Here is an 18,910-nt window from a genome sequence, read left to right as displayed (position 1 = left end):
GGCCTGACATTGAGCTCTCTGTGTGAGTGCAGTCAGTGTACTGAGAAAACAAGTAGGAGGTGTGATTCTGAGGTGTCGCCCACTTGTGAAGGTGTATGAAGGGGTCATATCCTATCAGGTGCTAGATTTTGTTTCCCTCAGTCTCACATGATGAGAATGCTGTGATAGATTTAATCTCCTTTTTATGGAAAATAAGACAGATGCGTCACAGCAAAAGATGAACTCTGCTAATCAAACGGGCACCCTTCATGTATACTTAGCATGTGTTAATAAGAGCGAAAGAGAAAAAGTGCGAAGAAGGGAAGAAAAAAAAAATCAAGTGAGACCGTGGAATTCACCAATTTGTCAGCTGAATCAGAGAAGAACTGTACTGTTATTAATTGACTTGGGGTGCATACCATTACCAAGAATTCCTCTGCTCATAAATTAGCTTAAAGTCCATTTATATTCTGCTGTACTCGTAAAAATTATACTTTTAGTTGGGTAGTGACTGGTTACATATAATCTGGATTTCATAATCAGGTTACACAAACTACACCTAATTTGATCAGCCTCTAGTTTATTGATTTGAAGTTTTTAATATTTAAAAATAACCCTTTCTAAAATGTTTACTTGATGCGCAGGTAAACAAATATTATATCTTTTTAGTAAGTGTTTTGTATAAATTATTTATAAATGATTAGCTTTTCATTAAAATCCTTCAGGAACGCCAGGACATTGCTTAATTACGTTCTTAATGACAACTGATAGAATAGTTTCCTTTTGTTTTAACATCAAAATGGTACAATATTAGCATATTTAAATCCAATTTTCTAAATGATTTAGGTCAAAAGTAATTTAGAAGCAATCCAAAGTGTGTATTGTAATGTAATGGACTACATTACTAACAACTATTTTTTTAATGTAATTTGTAATCAGTCGCAGACTTTACAACTTCAAAAAAAAATCCTCTGTCCTCCGGATGGTGGCTTTATGGTTGCTGGGGTGCTCTGGGTGGTTCTTTGGGCATTTGAGGATTTTAAATTTCTTATCTTTTAATTGCAAGTCAGATGGTAACAGTGCAACTCAAACGAGACAAACCATTTGAAGTGTATATAATTCATATCCGTATCAAAATGAACAGGATGGGTTAGTCAGCAAAGTTTAACGCTTCGCAGTAGTGTGAGCGAGTGTGAGTAATAGTAATAGTCATGATTTCCTTGGCAAACATATTATCCACACATTCCCTCCGTGTCACCTCGTGATTGCTGAGGTTTGGATAGAAAGGTAGTCTGGAAGCAGGTAGCCAAATAGAATTTTTATTTTACATTTTCTGTGTACGTTGGTGAGCATTAAAGAAGGCACAGTCTGTGGTTTGTGCACTGGATTTGTGTGGGATAATCAGTCCAAATGTGTGTGTGTGTGTGTGTGTGTGTGTGTGTGTGTGTGTGTGTGTGTGTGTGTGTAAAGAACACATACATACACACACATATGTACATATACATATGTATGTGTAATAGAACATGAATATAAAACACACTTGCTCATTTATGTGTGGGAGTTTTTCAAAAGCACAAGTGTCTGAAATCTTTCAGAGTTTTGGTATTATTTAAAACTGCAGGCATTCGTTTATTATCATATGTATGTGGAAGATGAGTAGTTTTTGAACCAAATTAGACATTTTGTCAATGTCATTTTGGTGGCTTTGGTGAAGCTGCATTCAGGTCACAATCAGCCATGATTGACTGAATATTTGAATGTGTAAGAAATAATAGAGGCAGGGAAATTATGAATCATGATATTTATGTATTGCTGAATAGTTTTCTGTTGACACCCATGACTTTTTTTCCCGATTTGATACGAGTTTGCATGCCTCTTCTTATAAAGCGGCCTGTTGGTTTGAATGCTTCATTATGCGAGTTCTCTCATCTATTACTCTTATTTGTTTTTTCTTTTTAATGTGAAATCAGTCATTATTTATCTTTATGAAAATTGTTGGCTGTGTAGAATGTAACGCTTCTATTCATCTTTTATCTATTCAGTTAACTAGTGGATTCCTAATGTCATTTCAGGTAATTGTCTTGCTTTGTTTCACCTTTAGAGAATGAACATTGATTACCGATGAAGCATTTCTTTCATTGTTATTCCTTTAATGCTCTTATTATAAAAGAATCCTGAACATGTCGAAGTTTCTGGGGAAAATATTAAGCAACACAAATGTTTTCAACATTGACTGTGAAAAGAAAGGTTACTTGAGCACCAAATTAGCATACGGTATTAAAATGATTTCTAAAGGATTATGTGACACTGAAGACTGTGGTAAAGATGCTGAAACACAGGAAATCACAGGAAATAATTAAATTTAGTTAAGTACTAATATTTGACAGAAATATTAGCTGTTTTTACAAAATTTTGATCAAATAAATGCATCTTTTGATTTTAAAGTTTTAAACTAAATTGATTATTAAAAATGTATTTTAGCCTATTTATTACCCTATTCATACCCTATTATTAATGTCGATAAACATTTGATTTTCAAATTAATAAGCAATATAAAATACTACAGAAAAGGTCATCAGAAATGTCAGGGCTCTAGCAGCGCTTCATTAGCAGGCTAAATCAACAGCTCTACCCAAAGCTAATTTCACGCTGTCTAGAGCATCTTGGATGAATTGTGGTTAATTTCTTCAAAAGTAAGTTGCTTAAAAGATCAAATGTGCTGGTCCGTAGCAAAACCCTTCTCGTTTTGGAGTCGCAGTTGTTAAACAGATGTCTTCCGTTTCACTCTGTGGGGCTGTAGCAGCGCGACTCTGCTTCTCTGCTGGAGTTTGCGGAGCTCATCTTAACATGGTGCTTTTTGTACTGTAATTGTGATCTTGAAAAAAGGACCTCACGTTCACTTTACTCCGCCTCCGGATCTGTCTATTTGGGTCAGATTCGAAACAGATGATTGCTGAGTGGTCTTATTCTTATTAACTGGGGATCTTTGAGCTCTCAGACTCCTGCATTGCTGCAAGGCGGTTTAATTAGTCCAAGGGTTGTAGGTTATGACCTCGGTGACCTGCAAGAACAGATGAGCATTTGTGCAGTATTGATCATATGTGACTAGATGCAGGTAGGCCAGGCACTGAAGTTATAGATTATAGAAAATGAAACATAGGGACTGGATAAATAAAGTTGATTTGATTTTGGAGAATTCCGGGCCTACGACATGACAGAGAAGTCGCAATATGTATTTTTCGCAGGAAGATCTATAACGCGCATTTCAAAATATATTCACAGGAAATTTTAATTTCAGGAAATTCAGGAGTTTGATTTGTTCTGAGTCCCTGCAGAAAATCCCACACAGCCCTTTCTCCGGTGGGACGCCATTTTGGGAGATTCAGAAAGCCATTAAAAACGTGCCCTGTATTAGAAGAAATAGGTTCTGGGTCAGGATGTGCTGCGTTGGGACCGCTCATCTCCCACTCACATGACACTGCTTTTGAGAGGAATCTGCTGTAAAGGAGAAAGATGGAAATGTGGGCACTTTTATCAAAGCTTGTGAGTTTTCTTTTCAGGCACTTTTAAAGATTTTAGGAAAGCGTCACTGTCAACCAACCTGCTTAAAGGGATAGTTCACACACACTCACACACACACACACACACACACACACACACACACACACACACACAAACAAATGTTCATCATTTATTTATCCAAACCAGCTTTACTTTCTTTTATGGAACACGAAAGGAGATGTTTGAAAGAATCTTGATGCTTTTCTGTTCAATTAAGTGAATGGGCATTTTATTCACTTGTCATGTAGCTTTGACATTCTGCTGTAATATAAATAGTATCTCCTTTTTTTTCCATGGAAGAATGAAGTTATAAAGGTTTCAATGAAACTGGATGATGAGTAAATGATGTAGAGATTTCATTTTCTGTGATTTGGAATTCTGACATGTAATTTCCTGTATTTGAAATATACCTGAAAAAGATTGAGGCTTGTTAAGTGTGAGGTAACAATTTTTTTATTTTTTTGTAGCAGTAGTTTTATTTAGCTATGCTTTAGATTTTAGGTCTGTCCCCTTTAAAGCACCATCACTACAGCCTTACACATTCAGATGGACATATTTGGCCTTTGAGCGTTGCATTTTTGAGACGGCACGTCAAGTTAAAAATAGTTCAAGTTTTAAATATGACTCAAGAACCCAGCATTCTGTTCAATTCTTTTGCACTGTTTCAGGTTAGAATACTTCATTACAACTTTGCTCAGATTTTTGCCCTGATTTGAATTCTGAAAGAGTGTGCTTTTTTTCCCCTTAAGTCAGAAAATTATTGTACACACTCAGAAAAAAAACCCCAACAAAAATTGTCAATAGGGTGGCTTCTTTTCAATAATACCTTAATATTTATACCTAACATGTACTCTTGAGGTACTAATATGTACCTTTAAGATAGTAATATGCAGGAGTATTAGGAGTAATAAGGTACAAAATTGTACCTTTTGAAGATATACTACCCCAGTGAAAAATTTTGAATTTTGAGTGAGTATACATGTTTGGTATTTATGATTTTAAAACACGTAGGCTTATGATTCTTCTGCATTTCCTACAAATGAGACACTGAGTGAATCTATCTTGTAACAACTTGTAAATCAGGCAGTTTCTGAAGGTAGTTTATCCAAAGTAAGTATAAGACATATAATGACATATAATCTATTATTATGCACATTATAAATAAATATAATATAATGCTTTAATAACCCTAAAGGCTTAAGTGTTATAGTAAAAAACGTATTTCACTTTTATTTTAGCAAAAAAAAATTGATTTAGTTTAATAACCAAACTAAATAAACTAATACTTATAAGCACTACATAGACAAAACAACGACTAAATGACGCACAACGGAAGCCCTAAAACTATAAATGATATTAACACTGGTGATCCTCAGTCGTCCAGACAACCCAGCGATGTGATTTTGGAAGTATGCCGTTTTGCACATCTCTAACTCAAATCACCTTAGCAACCACAGGCCAACTCCCTGGCAACCACCCACAACACCCTAGTATTGTAGCACCAAATGTTTTCTAGCAAAGCACCTAGAAATCTAGCTCCACAATATGAGTGAAGGCTTCACATGTTCATCTCACTCATACATTATGAGATAAACACACAGCTTACGGTTAAATAAGGAAGCTTCCACAATGAGGCTCTAAATAAAACACCAACTTCCTGCATTCCATAAGTGACTGCAGGGCATGTGGTCTTTTGAAGGCTGTTCTCTGAATGGAAGATGAGTGAAGAGATTCTGGCCCCTCCGAAGCTCTCTCAGAGACTGAGCTGAGAGGGTCACACTAGGTCACATGTCTCAGGAACAAGAGGAGCTGTCTGTAGAAGAGTGTGAAAATCACAAACCTCCTCCGCCTTCCAGGCCTGTTGCTAGGCTACAGAGAGGAAGTGGTGCGTTGTGCTTTTTTTTTTTTTTTTTTTTTTTTACTTTTTTTTTTTTTTTTCGCACTGGCACCCTGTGTCTACCGTTAAGCGGTACAAACATACACCAGGCTTGCAGTGACAAATGACTTCCTGATCCTGATTGTACAATAATAACTGTTCCGTTTTCACGACTTGTACAAAGACACATATATATAGCTGTGATCACTGTTGTTTGGCTTCTCTGCCCTCCAGCAGATATCGTCTTAGTTCTCACAACTGGAGTGTTGAGTATAGCCAATAGCAGCCGCGATGATGAAACCGCACAGCAATGTCTTCCTCACAGCATTTTGCAGCTACGGTTACAATGCATTACCACCGCAAGCTCTCCGATAGCCATTTACAGTCATTTTAGATATAATGGGAACAGACCTCAGTATGCATTTCAGCTGCCAGTCTAGATTAGAAAGGTTCTGTGACTGCGCAGTGTGCTTATCTGTTTGGTTTCTAAAAGCATTCATTCACACAAAAGCTACAAAATACAAAAAAAAATTGCTGACTTCTGCAATCGACAAAACCACTCTTTTTATTTACTTTTTTTTTTTTTTTTTTTTTTTTTTTTTTTTTGTGAGCGTCAAGCATCTTCTGACTTTGTAGAAAATGTTATGTTTTGTTCACAATCATTTTTGCAGTATAGTTTGTGTACCATACTAAAAACAGTATGCACTATCCCTTACTTATTAAAATAAATATGGTTGTTTTTGATTAATACAGCTGCGTTTATCATGAAATGTAATGAGGTCACTTGACGACAGTTTGAAACACTTTGTTGCGTTTTGCTTACGTTTTGCATATTGTTTCTAAAAATATTGCTCAATGTACAGCATATACGTGCAGTATGTTAATATTCCATTCTGAGCACAGTTATATTTATCATTGATACTGCACAGTCGGCACATTTGCGTCTTGCTTTTTTATGGCTTATGGCAATTAAGGACAGTCTTATCTTATATCTCAACACTCCAGAACTTTTCAGTTAATCTCTGTCAAGATGGCAGATGGTTTTTCCAGTTAGCAGTCGGCTCTGTGAATCTCCTCATCAGGAGAGACGTGAAGCTGTAGGGCGCAAATCCGTTACACATGCACCCCTTTACCACGTCCACACATCTGATTCATTAATATGCCATCATAATTTATTACCATTAGTCGGATGTATTATTATGATTATTGGCTCATGTATTCTGTCACAGATGTCTTCAAATAAGCCAACATTTTTGTTCAGTCAGCATTTTTTTCCAGTTCAAAAGCTTCAAAACCACCAAGCCTTATTGAAAGCAACCACTCAGAACAGCCTAAGATAACTGCTCCGATCACTTAAAAAGCAACATAACAGTCACCTAAAACACACTGCATGGAAGAAACACTTAAATAAACATCATATTTATATTATATTATATTTATATTATTTATTTATTTTTTTAAGGCTGGCATCAGTGTCTTTGGTTTCCTAAACAAGATTTATAAGGAAACTGCAGTGAGTTGATGAATAGCTAATAATAAACACAATCAAATGTAATATTAAAATGGGGATGCATAATTAGTCAAAATAAAATTTGAAATTCACGTGTAGAGCTTATAATGCCTCTAATTTTTTACATTTTTGTTGGTAGAAGTTTACAGGATTGCGTTTTTTGTTAAAGTAATTGAAATTTTAAATTGAAGTCTTAAAAATTATACTTAAAGATAGAAAATAAAACATGCTGCTATACATTGATATTTCTTAGACCTAAAATTTCAGAGGAAAAAAGTGAACTTGAAAACAATTAAACAACATTAATGCTAAAAAATCTCGCTTTTAACACTTATCAGATGATGTCGATAATAAAAGACAAATATTGGCATTTCGGTCAATATATAACTGGTTGAACACTAGTAAAAATAAGTTATTACATTGGCAAAATAGTTACTAGATGCACAAAATGGCATCAAGAAATTACGTGAGCCCTATTTAAGCTCAGTGCATGTCACACCATGTTTAATAAAACGTTAAAAAAAGATTTTCTCATTGACTATGTTGTTTTTGTATAGGCATGTGGTTTGTCTGGTTTTCTCTTGTTTTCAGTAGTGGTTAAAGTTATTAATGAGCACTGGTGAGACTTGTATGACTCTCTTTCCTGATGTCCTCCTCTCTCTTGCCCCCCCTTTTTCACTCTTCCCCTCCTTCTCTCCGAAACATCTCCTCTGCTCAGAATCAAAGCGGTGGGAGTGTGTTGGGTGAGGAGATGAAGTGTGCATAATTCATTCTGAAGAGCACACACTGGGTGATTCTGGCGTTCAGATGAATGCACTTCTGCTCTGATCTGCTGCCGTATCTCCCGCTATTGTCCCAAAACACGGGACCCGCTGAGCGCGCAGATGATCTGCGTCCGCAGTGTCTGTTTCTCTCGTTTCTGGTTATGAAATAAAATTGAGCTTGGGGGAAGTGAGGAACTGAACAGGTAAACAGGAGGGAATTGGGGGAGACCCGGGACAGTGATTTCCTATTCCACATTCTTTCAGTTGTGTAACGTTTTTGGAGATTCGTCCAAACCAAACAGCGTCGTCATCTGGTGGCACTGTAACACACACATTCACAAACACGAAATGGTACAGCCAAGAGCCCGAGATCATTCACACAGGTTTTTGGGTCTGTTTCAATCATTCTAGGAAGCGTGCGTGCGTGCGTGTGTGTGTGTGTGTGTGTTTTCTATGCTGTTACGTAATGTTGCCGCTTGCCAGAGAGGCTTATATCCACCTATTCTTCTGCCACAGATAGATCTCATCACCACATGTTCAAAAATGCCAGTATGATGTTTGTATGACACTCGTGAATGATATTTCCTCTCTCTCATCTCTCTCTGTTCAGGGGCGTCATGTTAAGACCGGCCAGCTCGCTGCGATCAAGGTCATGGATGTCACGGGGGTAAGAGCCATCTCGGTTTCCTGTTTCTCTCCATGTCGGTTTTACACTTGCACTCTTTACTTTTTATATTATGCAATTTTATAGGTTGATTCTTTTTCATTGCTTGTCCTAATCAGCCTGACCAAGCAAAAATCTCAGTTTAGGGTGGGGCTATCTGTTTGGCTGACCAATGACAGATGAATAGAGTGGATGGATTGAAAACAGCAATTTTACTTCAAATTGTGTTGTTGCTAGTGGCAAACATAACGGTGATATAAATGACTAAGTATTATAAATTAAGTAGTCATATTAATTATGTAATAGTAAATCACACTGTAGAATAGTTTCCTGACAATGACTCATTCAGAGACTAAGCAACCTGGTGTTTTCCTGCTCTGTCTCAAGTGTTGTCTGTTTTATTGACAGGATGAGGAGGAAGAGATCAAAGCGGAGATCAACATGCTAAAAAAATACTCCCACCATCGAAACATCGCCACCTACTATGGTGCCTTCATCAAGAAGAACCCACCTGGCATGGATGACCAGCTCTGGGTAAATCTAAAATAGGTGTAGGCAGAAAGAATCGGGGTCTGTAAATGTTTCATTGTTAATGTGTGTAATACAATACAGTGTCAGGAAGTGTTTTTAGTAAGGGTTTTGGGTAGTTTTGCTGGTAGTTTAGCTGTTTTAATTGTGTTACTTATTATTATTAATATATCTATATTTTTTTTACAATTAAAAATTGCAATTACCTTTTTAATTTAGTGGCAGAAATGGTCTTCTATACAAATGTAGTCACAAAAACTTAAGCTTGATTATAGTGTAACTTTTAAAAAATTGCTGACTGTTTTACTTCATTTTAAGGTGTTTCTGATGTTTAAGGTAACACTTTTCAACAGTCACCGATTTGTCACTCAGAAATGCAATGTTCACACTTTGCACAGAGGTGCCAAAACCTAGTTGATTTTATTTCTATGCATTGAACGCAAACTGCCAGCCTCATTTCCTCTGTGGTGAGCTTTGTCGATTTCTTTGCCCAGCAACATAAAGATAAGTGACACGCTGAAGACTTTTACTAGCACAACCACCCTCCATTGGCCGTCTTTATAAGAAGGATTTCCCTTAGAGGAAAAACAGTGTTGCCAACTCAGCAGTCATGACTTTGGAGAGTCCCAGAGGCCAAACATATTTAGACCTATCTGAGGACCAGCTCAAGAGAGCATTCAAAACCAATTGTTGTTTGAGAAAAACCATCATATTATGCTCATAAATTACATTTATTGACTTTTATTGTGCCCCTGGGGCCCTTAATGAGAATAAGGCTGTATTTATGAGTGTCTTGGTCGAAAAGGTAAAGCCAAAGAAGTAAAAACACAACTGAGTTTAGAAGTTTGCATGTCACTGCTCAAAGTTAAGGCAAATGTTGGGCTATAGGAAAAAATGCATGGCATTTTGGAGGCAAATGGAAGGATTGTTTGAGGCTTTTCTTTTTTTTTTTTTTTTTTCAAACCACAAATAATTTTTATTGTAACCTATATTGTCATTTCAACAAAGTGGGAAAATGAAGTTGCCTTGGGACAACCATTCATAGATCTAGTGTTAGCTGAAAAGTGTACATTTTCATTTGTCTAAAAACTGGTTAACCACTATAGCTAAAAAATAGAACATGTAGACATATGGATCTTTTAAGTTTGGATTAAAAAACTTTTTTTTTTTTTAAACTGCAATTTTGCTTTGTGATAATAAATTATATTATTAATATATGTATGCATTTATTTATCATTTTTATATAATTTTATATATTTTTGTTGAATTTTTTTCTCAAGATCAGATCTGAGAGTCACATGATGCTGCACATGATATTTCACAGTATTATTTTTATATGCATTTTTGAACAAATAAATGCAGCCCTGATAAGCATTAGAAAGTTGATAAGAGAGTTGATTAGCCAACATTTCAGCATTGAGTCCCGTTCACACGTGACCTCTAAATGGAAATAATGGAACAAATTCTGTTTGTGTGACAGCGCCAGTGTAGATCTGCATTAAATGAGATTTTGCCTCATTCATGTGGCTTGCTGGGTTTTATCCTAATTTTGTTGACGTGTTGTGTCTGTAGCTGGTGATGGAGTTTTGTGGTGCTGGTTCAGTGACAGACCTGATAAAGAACACCAAAGGAAACTCTCTGAAGGAGGAGTGGACGGCCTACATCTGCAGAGAGATCCTCAGGGTGAGTATGTGTGTAGCGTGGGCTGGAAGACATTATTAGCTTTCAGAAGTGTTATTTTTGAAAAGCGTTTCCTCACTTGACCTTCTCCAGTTGAGTTCAACGTGTTCATCTGGTTTTGATAGGGTCTGACCCACTTGCATCAACATAAGGTCATTCATCGTGATATCAAAGGTCAGAACGTTTTGCTCACGGAAAATGCGGAAGTCAAACTAGGTGAGTTCACACCCCTGACAGCTATCAAACAAATGTGGTGTATATTCGGTAGAATAAGCTTCCGTAAATGAGGTTTAAATAACTAAAAGGTGCTACTATGATAACTATGTCACCGCAACTTGACATAAGTGCATTAGCACGAAAAACCAGAATATACAAATTTTGACAAATTTCAGCCGGGTGCTCTTGTTTACCGGTATATTGCCCACCCCTAGACAGACCATACAGTTTATTTTAAAATAAATAAATCTGTTTGTGCAGGAAGGTTTTATTTCCAAGAACCTGTTAAAAAACATATTCATCAAAAACTCATTCGTCCTGATTTTGCCACAAGCTATTCACAAGCTCATTGACATATAAAATTATTAGCTTGACTTTGATTCTGCAGGATTAAGCTAATTGGACATTTTTGCAGTTTCAATTAGAGTGCATATATAGTATTAAATTATATATCAGAGTATATATTAAAAGGCACTTTTGACCAATTTAATGTGTCCTTGCTGTATTAAAATAAGCATACTTACAAGCTACTTTTATATGGTGCACATTGTATGGATTCAATTTCGATCTCACCACATATACGCATTTTTTTTATATATAAAAAACAAATATATACAGTATAAAAATGTATTAATGACTTGGATAACTAGATGAATATTTTTTATTATAAGTAGGTTCTAATCCCTCAATACTGCTTCGAGTGTGTCCGTGTGTGTTTTTATCAGTTGATTCTGTCCATCTTGAGGAACCTATGACCTTCCTCTGGAGTTATTAGGGCTTGTCATCGAGTTGTTTGAGTTTGGGAGACAGTTCAGGCTGGTTGCTATGACAACACTGCCTGCGGTGATGAGGGAAGAGTGGCACAGAGGCAGATGGCAGCATGCACTTCATCAAAGACCTCTCCTCTCGTTACTGCACGCAGACACATTAAGGCCAAATCTTCCCTGTGTGTGTATGTGTGTGTTTTCAACAGTTGATTTTGGTGTGAGCGCACAGTTGGACCGCACCGTGGGTAGGAGGAACACTTTTATTGGCACTCCATATTGGATGGCTCCAGAGGTCATAGCCTGTGATGAGAACCCAGACGCCACATATGACTTCAAGGTACTTCAAGCGATTCTTAATTACGCTCTTACAGCACCTGATTGCTTTTGTGTGAGGGTCTTGTTTGGCTTCAGGCAGAGATCTTAATAGCACCGTTTTTGTTACAGAGTGATCTGTGGTCACTGGGAATTACGGCTATTGAGATGGCAGAAGGAGCCCCTCGTAAGTCCAGCACAATGCAGCATGATGGGACGTGTATTTTATATGATTCTAAACACAAACACCTGTCTGTTTTCTCAGCTCTGTGCGATATGCATCCTATGCGAGCACTTTTCCTTATACCTAGAAACCCAGCGCCTCGTCTCAAGTCCAAGAAGTGGTGAGTCACACCTCTCATTGTATTGATTTTGCACTTCAGATCTACAACTGATGAGTCAAAATAGGGAAAACTGATTGGTTTGTTGTTCTCTGTAGGACTAAGAAGTTCCAGTCGTTCATTGAGAGCTGTTTAGTGAAGAATCACAACCAGAGACCCAGCACTGAGCAGCTCATCAAACACCCCTTCATCAAAGACCTGCCCAACGAGAGACAGGTCCGAATCCAGCTCAAAGACCACATTGACCGGACCAAAAAGAAGAGAGGAGAGAGGGGTGAGGTTTTTTTGTTGTTGTTGTTGATGCATGAACAAAACTTCACAAACATTATCTGTAGTGTGCCTGCCTTTCAATTAATTGCAATAACCGCTACTTTTAGTTGGTTATTCTATCAAAAAGGAATTATTTTGTTTATTATTATTTTATGAAGCATTTTTATTCCATTTTTATTTTTGTAAATAAATGAATACGTTAATAAAAAAATATTTATGGGATATTATTTTTTTAGTAGAAGTTGACTACTGCTTTCAAAAAAGTTCCTAAAATATTTTCCATGCAAATTTTTATCAAGGGTTTCATGTTACTGTCACATCGTTCCTCATCTGAATCTGTCTTTAGTCTATTATATCTAAAACAAAAAAAAGAAAAGCAAGTGATATGCATTTTTTTAGGCATTTTAATAATTATCTAAATTATTTTATTGTTTTTGTTTATTAAATAATTTATTATTTTGATTGATAGCAATGCTAACAAAATTATAGTTATTGAAAACACAATGTTAATGAATATTTCAATATAAATATTAATTGTAAAAGTGTCTTAGGTAATGAATATTGGTGAAAAAATATTTCAAAACTGGTAAAAAATATTATTTCATTATGTATTGTATTTTTTACATTTTATTTATGGTCAGAATGAATAAATTAATTAAATAGTTTTTTTTGGATAACAAAAGTTGATGACTTTTCAGTAACCTTTTATTAAAATCGACTTTATATTTTTCTTAATTTCTACATTTTTATCCATTGTCACAACTTTATCTGAATTTGTCTCTAATCTAAAAACCTACATCTACCTACATTATCTGTTGTTGTTGTTTTACAGACGAGACAGAATATGAGTACAGTGGAAGTGAAGAGGAGGAGGAAGAGCGAGACATAGGAGAGCCGAGGTACATAGACCTTTCTCCGCTCACACACACAAGCATGTGGGTATAGTGGAGACCTGATTGACTTAAAGATGATTTAACATCTTCCTTACAGCTCCATCATAAACATCCCTGGGGAATCGACCCTGAGGCGGGACTTCTTGCGATTGCAGCTGGCCAATAAGGAGCGCTCTGAAGCCCTGAGGAGACAACAGCTAGAACAGCAACAGAATGAGGAGCACAAGCGCCAACTACTGGCAGAAAGGCAGAAACGAATCGAGGAGCAGAAGGAGCAAAGGAGGAGACTGGAGGAGGTAAGATTAGGAGAAGCACAGTTTAAAGATTTGCAGCCATGTTTCTGAAATCCTCTGCACTACAGTGATGTATTAATGTCGCTTAAGCTAATGATTTAATCTAAATATAATATTTACAATATGTATATGTTTAACATTTATCATATCATATTTGGTATATTCTATTTTAATGTATTTTATATTAATATTATATTATTTAAAGCATATAATGTTTAAAGCTAAATATTTAGTCTGAATGTAATATTTATAATATTGTATTTAAATATAGCACATCATTAATTATGTTTTCTTTATTATTTAAAGAACATTTCATTTATTTTATTTCTATTTTATTTCTGTACTGCTTTTTTTTACTCGTTCTCAGCTGATTCTTTGATTTATGACTTACATTTTATATTAACATCAGCCAACTTATGACACAACAATAGCAACATTAGATGTATGGGTTAAAAAAAAATATTTGCCATATTACAAACAAGCTAACAGATAAAGTTGAGCTAAAATCTTACACAGCCCACAATGTCAACAACAAAAGATATGGGAAGCATTTTCTGCTTTCATGCATCGTTATATGCTTAGTTGCATTTTATTGTTTGCATGTAGCATTGTTTTTCCTCGCAACCCTAACAGAGCAAACAGACAATATGCTGTGCTATTATTCCGGTCACACTTAGACGCACACTTCCTGTACTTTATACTGTGTGCGTAATGGTTCATGAGATGACTGCCGTTTTAAAGTCCCTGGGAGATACTGATCTATGATCAGTCCACAGGAAGGTTGCCCAACATCTTGGGAATTCTTCAAACGGGAGACAATGAAAGACGACGGTCATTGAGCCGGTGAAGATATTCCTGAGTTATGTGATGTAGGGTTTTCTCAGTAGGGGAGGGAGCAGAATACCTGTGGGGATGAATCAGGCGGCCCGGCTGGGCGTCAACCTCTCATTCAGCACATCTATCTCCCGCTGGTCCACTGTCAGTCCGCCTCGTTTCAGCACAGCTCCTGTCAGCAGCCCCTGCTGGGGAAAGGCCATTCAGCATGGCTACCAAAATGCATTGTCTTTTAAACTGCCATCCAGTGGTATAGGAAGGGACTGCATGTTCCAGTCTGAAGCTGAGCTGATAGTTGAGGTCAACGTTGAGATTTATTTGTAAGGGGTGTAAAGGGAGGTTTATTAATGAGCACATGTATTTGTCGCCTCACAGCAACAGCGACGGGAGAGAGAGCTCCGGAAACAGCAGGAGAGAGAGCAGAGGAGGCGCTATGAGGAGATGGAGCAGCTACGGAGAGAGGAGGAGAGGAGGCATGCTGAGAGGGAGCAGGTACATATGTACACACAAACGCTATCCATACATGGCTAATTGTGGTCGTTGAAAGAGGGCAAGAATTGATGGAGAGGGTTATTTCAGTACATAATTGCTCAAGCTGTTATATATTGGTCTGTCACTGCAAACTAACCCATGATAATTCATTGTGCAAAAAGAGACTGGGAAACTAAACCATGCCAGAACCGACAGCTCAACTCATATGAACAGGAAGGGAAGAAATGAAGTGACGTGGCAGCTTCACAGGCTCACACGCCACGCTAACAGACTCCCACTGATTCACCACTATAGAGACGGAGACACAGTGTACTTTCTGTTAATACATGGCACATATATTTATAGATTGGTCACTGTTTTTTTTGTTTTGTTTCAGTTTTTTTTGGTCATACTAGTTATTTCAGAATTCTAGTGTTCATCTAGTGCTCATTTACTATATTTTATATTAAATTTTATTTATTTTATTTCCTGTTACTTACACACACACACACACACACACACACACACACACACACGTGTGTGTGTGTAAAAACAAAACAAAAAAATATATAGATATATAGATGGACAGTTGTTTATCAAAAAAGTCTGAAAATATGATTAAATTATTTATTATGAGTAACATGCAATTATTTTTGCTAAATTATTCAGTTTTTTCTGATATATTCCAGATATACATATATTCCAGAACATATTTACACAGGTGTGTATGAAGAGAGCATGTGTTCTATTAATCACGTGTAATGTGCTGTGCACTTTGTTCTCAGCTGTAACTGTCTTCTCCGATATCAGACTCACACATGCCTCAATCTCTCATTTAAAGCAGTCTCTCCCGTCAGTGACTCACTTCCTCCAGAGAGGGAAATGTTCTGTTGGATGTATGCATATTTAAAGGACCCACCCACCTTTTCAATTGTAGTTGGGCCGCAGGAGCCCTGCTCAATAGTGAATGAGGACGTCTCACGGGCCGCGTGTGAGACAAATAAGAATGACTGAGCCATTTCACCAGTTCTCATTAATGCCAAAAGTCAAGTGATGTTAGCCATTTAGCTATTCTGAAATGTAGTTTGAATTATACACACCCCTTTCCACAAACCCCGCCCCTTTAACGTTACAGTTGAAACTGTTGTAATCAGACTGTAGCAGGAGCAAATAAAGCTGATCTAACTGTTAGCATATGGACTGCCTGATACATTTTGCTTTTGAGACTTTTAAGGTGTTTTTTTCTGTTAAATATTTTGCCTTCTTGTTGTAACCGTCCTCAGAGACAGTTTGGGACAGCTAATTCAGTAAGATCTGTCAGGCAAATAGATATTTTCTAAGTGTCATTCCATAAAAATGCTTTTAATGCCACAAAGCACTGCATTTTCTTTGCTGTCATAAAACATTTCATTTTCACTGCAAATGACAGTGAAAGTGTCCTCTACAGTGAGATTTGTAATCCAGATGAAGTTCCCTTGCCTTGTTTTCAGTTTGAAGACAAATATTGTTTTAATCCTTTCATAAAGAATAGAACACATGCTTTCAAAATATGAATACATCTTACAAATGGGGCTACCTTTTCTCTTCAGACATCTTTTTGTAAAGTCTTTCTGTCTTTGTGTTCTGTACACTGTACACTTTCATAAACCTGTTTTTCTCTATAATTGCACAGGTTTTTCTTAGATGTCATTTCTAAGAAGCTCCTCAAGGCTTTATTTATTTGAACAAAAATACTGTAAAAGCAGTGATTATTTGATATATTATTGCAGTTTATAATAACTCTTTCTTTCTATTTGAATACACTTTAATATATAATTCATGAAATGGCGAAGCAGAAATTTCAGCAGCCATTACTCCAGTCTTCTGTGTCATATGGAATTACAGAAATCATTCTAACATGTTCAGTTATCATTTATTAAATATCATTTATTATTAGCACTGAAAATAGTTGTGCTGCTTAACATTTTTGTGAAAGTTCATTAATTGATAATATATTTTACCTATTATTTTTGATCTTCTTGATTTTCAATTGTAGTAAACATGCCTGTTACCACTCAGATGTACAGTTAAGGTCAAAAGTTTACATCCCCCCGCTTCAGAATCTGTAAAATGTTAATTATTTTTCCAAAATAAGAGAGGTCATACAAAACGCTTGGAATTGTTTTAGTACTGACCTGAATAACATTTTTCACGTAAAAGATGTTTACATATAGTTTTTTTGTCTAGTGATAGCTCTTCATGAGTCCCTTGTTTGTCCTGAATTGCTTGCTGTTCTTCAGAAAAATCATTCATGCCCCTGAAATTCCTTGGGTTTTTCAGCATTTTTGTGTATTTGAACACTTTCCAACAATGACTGATTTTGAGATCCATCTTTTACACTGAGGACAACTGAGGGACTCATATGTAGCTATTACAGAAGGTTCAAACGCTTACTGATGCTCCAGAAGGACCTCAACTGTACTCCACTTTAAATATCATTTAAAAATAATAACGATAACTTAACTGCCAAAGACATTATTAGATAGCTCATGGCAACTCATTATGCTGCCATTGTATTGAAGACAATAAAAGTAAACTTTAGGATTGAATTGGACTCCTATCACACTTTTTGGCATTTTGACAAAATGGTTTCAATCAAAACCGACTTATAATTTTTCATTGGGGCGACATTCCCCTTGAGTAGTCTGGGGTTAATTGCCCTGCTTCAGGAAATTAGGATCAAGGTCCTAAGTGACTGCCTAGTGCATGGATAACTCATTCCACTGTTTGAACCAATGACCTTTGGGTAGTGAGCTCATCACACAGAAGGCCACATGGGATCTAGGCAGGGCAGAAAGTTATTATCAGGGTTTCTTACCTTTAGATTTGCTTGATTAATCTTTCATTCTTTCGTTTTGAAACTCTTTCAAGGCCCTGTCATCTTTTTCTTCTCTCTTTCTCACTTTCATTCGTTGTTCTATGGGGTTAGGAGTATATCCGTCGCCAATTAGAAGAAGAACAAAGGCAGCTGGAGATTCTTCAACAGCAGCTTCTCCAAGAACAAGCTCTTCTCCTGGTAAACTCTCATTTCAACTTTCACCTTTAAAGTTCTTGCACTTCTTTTCTTTTCATCTACTGCGCTTATGCCATCCGTTGGTCCCCTTCACTATCAGTGAACTCACAGAGAGTATCGATTGTGTGAATTGATCTGGGGCATTTGGGATTTGTGGTGGCTCTATTTGTTATTGCTCAGTTCTCAGGGAAATTAGACTCAGGATCCACAGCCATCAGGCCATCGATGGGATTAGTTTATAGAGCTGTTGAGTTTGAAGTTCTTCTGAACTAGCCCTTGTTTATTTTAAGGAGTCCAAACCTAGTAGCATTATTTTGTCTTATGTGGTTATCTGCTCTATATGTGTCTCAAATCTTTATCTTTTCTCCTCATTCTGTTTCTATTGTGTGTCTAGGAATACAAACGGAAGCAGCTGGAGGAGCAAAGACAGGCTGAGCGATTACAGCGGCAGCTGCAGCAAGAGAGGGCCTACCTTGTTTCACTGCAGCAACAGCAGCAAGAGCCACGGCCTGCGGACAAAAAACAACTGTACCACTACAAAGACTCAGTCAACCCCAGTGACAAACCAGCCTGGGCCAAAGAGGTACAGAGAATTCTTTTTTTTTTTTTTAAATTATCTATACTGTGTAGGGTTGGGTGAAAATAAAGATTTTTTTTAAATTATCCCAGTATCGATTCATAAAATTGTTAATGCAAGTTTAAAGGAACACTCCACTTTATTTGGAAATAGGCTCATTCTCTAACTCCCTCAGACTTAATAAGTTGAGTTTTACTTTGGGATTTATTCAGCTGATCTCCGGGTCTGGCAATAGCACTTTTAGCATAGCTTAACATAGATCATTGAATCCAATTAGACCAGTAGCGTTGCGTTCAAAAATGACTGTAACAGGCGCAGTGAT

General features: G+C 36.7%; 1 protein-coding gene and 1 long non-coding RNA gene across 11 annotated transcripts in view; one reads left to right on the top strand and one right to left on the bottom strand.

The window, feature by feature from the left end:
- The window catches only part of tnikb (TRAF2 and NCK interacting kinase b), a 52,534-nt gene that overhangs the window by 12,369 nt on the left and 21,255 nt on the right, over window positions 1-18,910 (top strand). For 7 of the 10 annotated variants that reach the window (XM_043225928.1, XM_043225927.1, XM_043225930.1 and 4 more), the window contains exons 3-15: window positions 8,301-8,357; window positions 8,763-8,888; window positions 10,455-10,565; window positions 10,688-10,778; window positions 11,752-11,882; window positions 11,990-12,044; window positions 12,123-12,201; window positions 12,297-12,472; window positions 13,301-13,367; window positions 13,459-13,657; window positions 14,864-14,980; window positions 17,928-18,014; window positions 18,406-18,594. In XM_043225928.1, the coding sequence (XP_043081863.1) occupies window positions 8,301-8,357; window positions 8,763-8,888; window positions 10,455-10,565; window positions 10,688-10,778; window positions 11,752-11,882; window positions 11,990-12,044; window positions 12,123-12,201; window positions 12,297-12,472; window positions 13,301-13,367; window positions 13,459-13,657; window positions 14,864-14,980; window positions 17,928-18,014; window positions 18,406-18,594 (1,485 nt within the window). The remainder of the gene's footprint in view (window positions 1-8,300; window positions 8,358-8,762; window positions 8,889-10,454; window positions 10,566-10,687; window positions 10,779-11,751; window positions 11,883-11,989; window positions 12,045-12,122; window positions 12,202-12,296; window positions 12,473-13,300; window positions 13,368-13,458; window positions 13,658-14,863; window positions 14,981-17,927; window positions 18,015-18,405; window positions 18,595-18,910) is intronic. The other 3 variants (XM_043225936.1, XM_043225935.1, XM_043225937.1) reach the window with 1 other exon arrangement.
- LOC122329599 lies at window positions 14,813-16,461 on the bottom strand. The gene is made up of 3 exons (XR_006247936.1): window positions 15,883-16,461; window positions 15,117-15,268; window positions 14,813-14,938 (listed from the first exon to the last, which is right to left on the bottom strand). It is a non-coding gene; the product is annotated as an uncharacterized LOC122329599 (long non-coding RNA).

The sequence above is a fragment of the Puntigrus tetrazona genome, chromosome 24, assembly GCF_018831695.1.
Source record: "Puntigrus tetrazona isolate hp1 chromosome 24, ASM1883169v1, whole genome shotgun sequence".
Classification (NCBI taxonomy): Eukaryota; Metazoa; Chordata; class Actinopteri; order Cypriniformes; family Cyprinidae; genus Puntigrus; species Puntigrus tetrazona.
The sequence above is the reverse complement of the archived record's forward strand: the minus strand, read 5'-3'. Positions and strand labels throughout refer to the sequence as shown.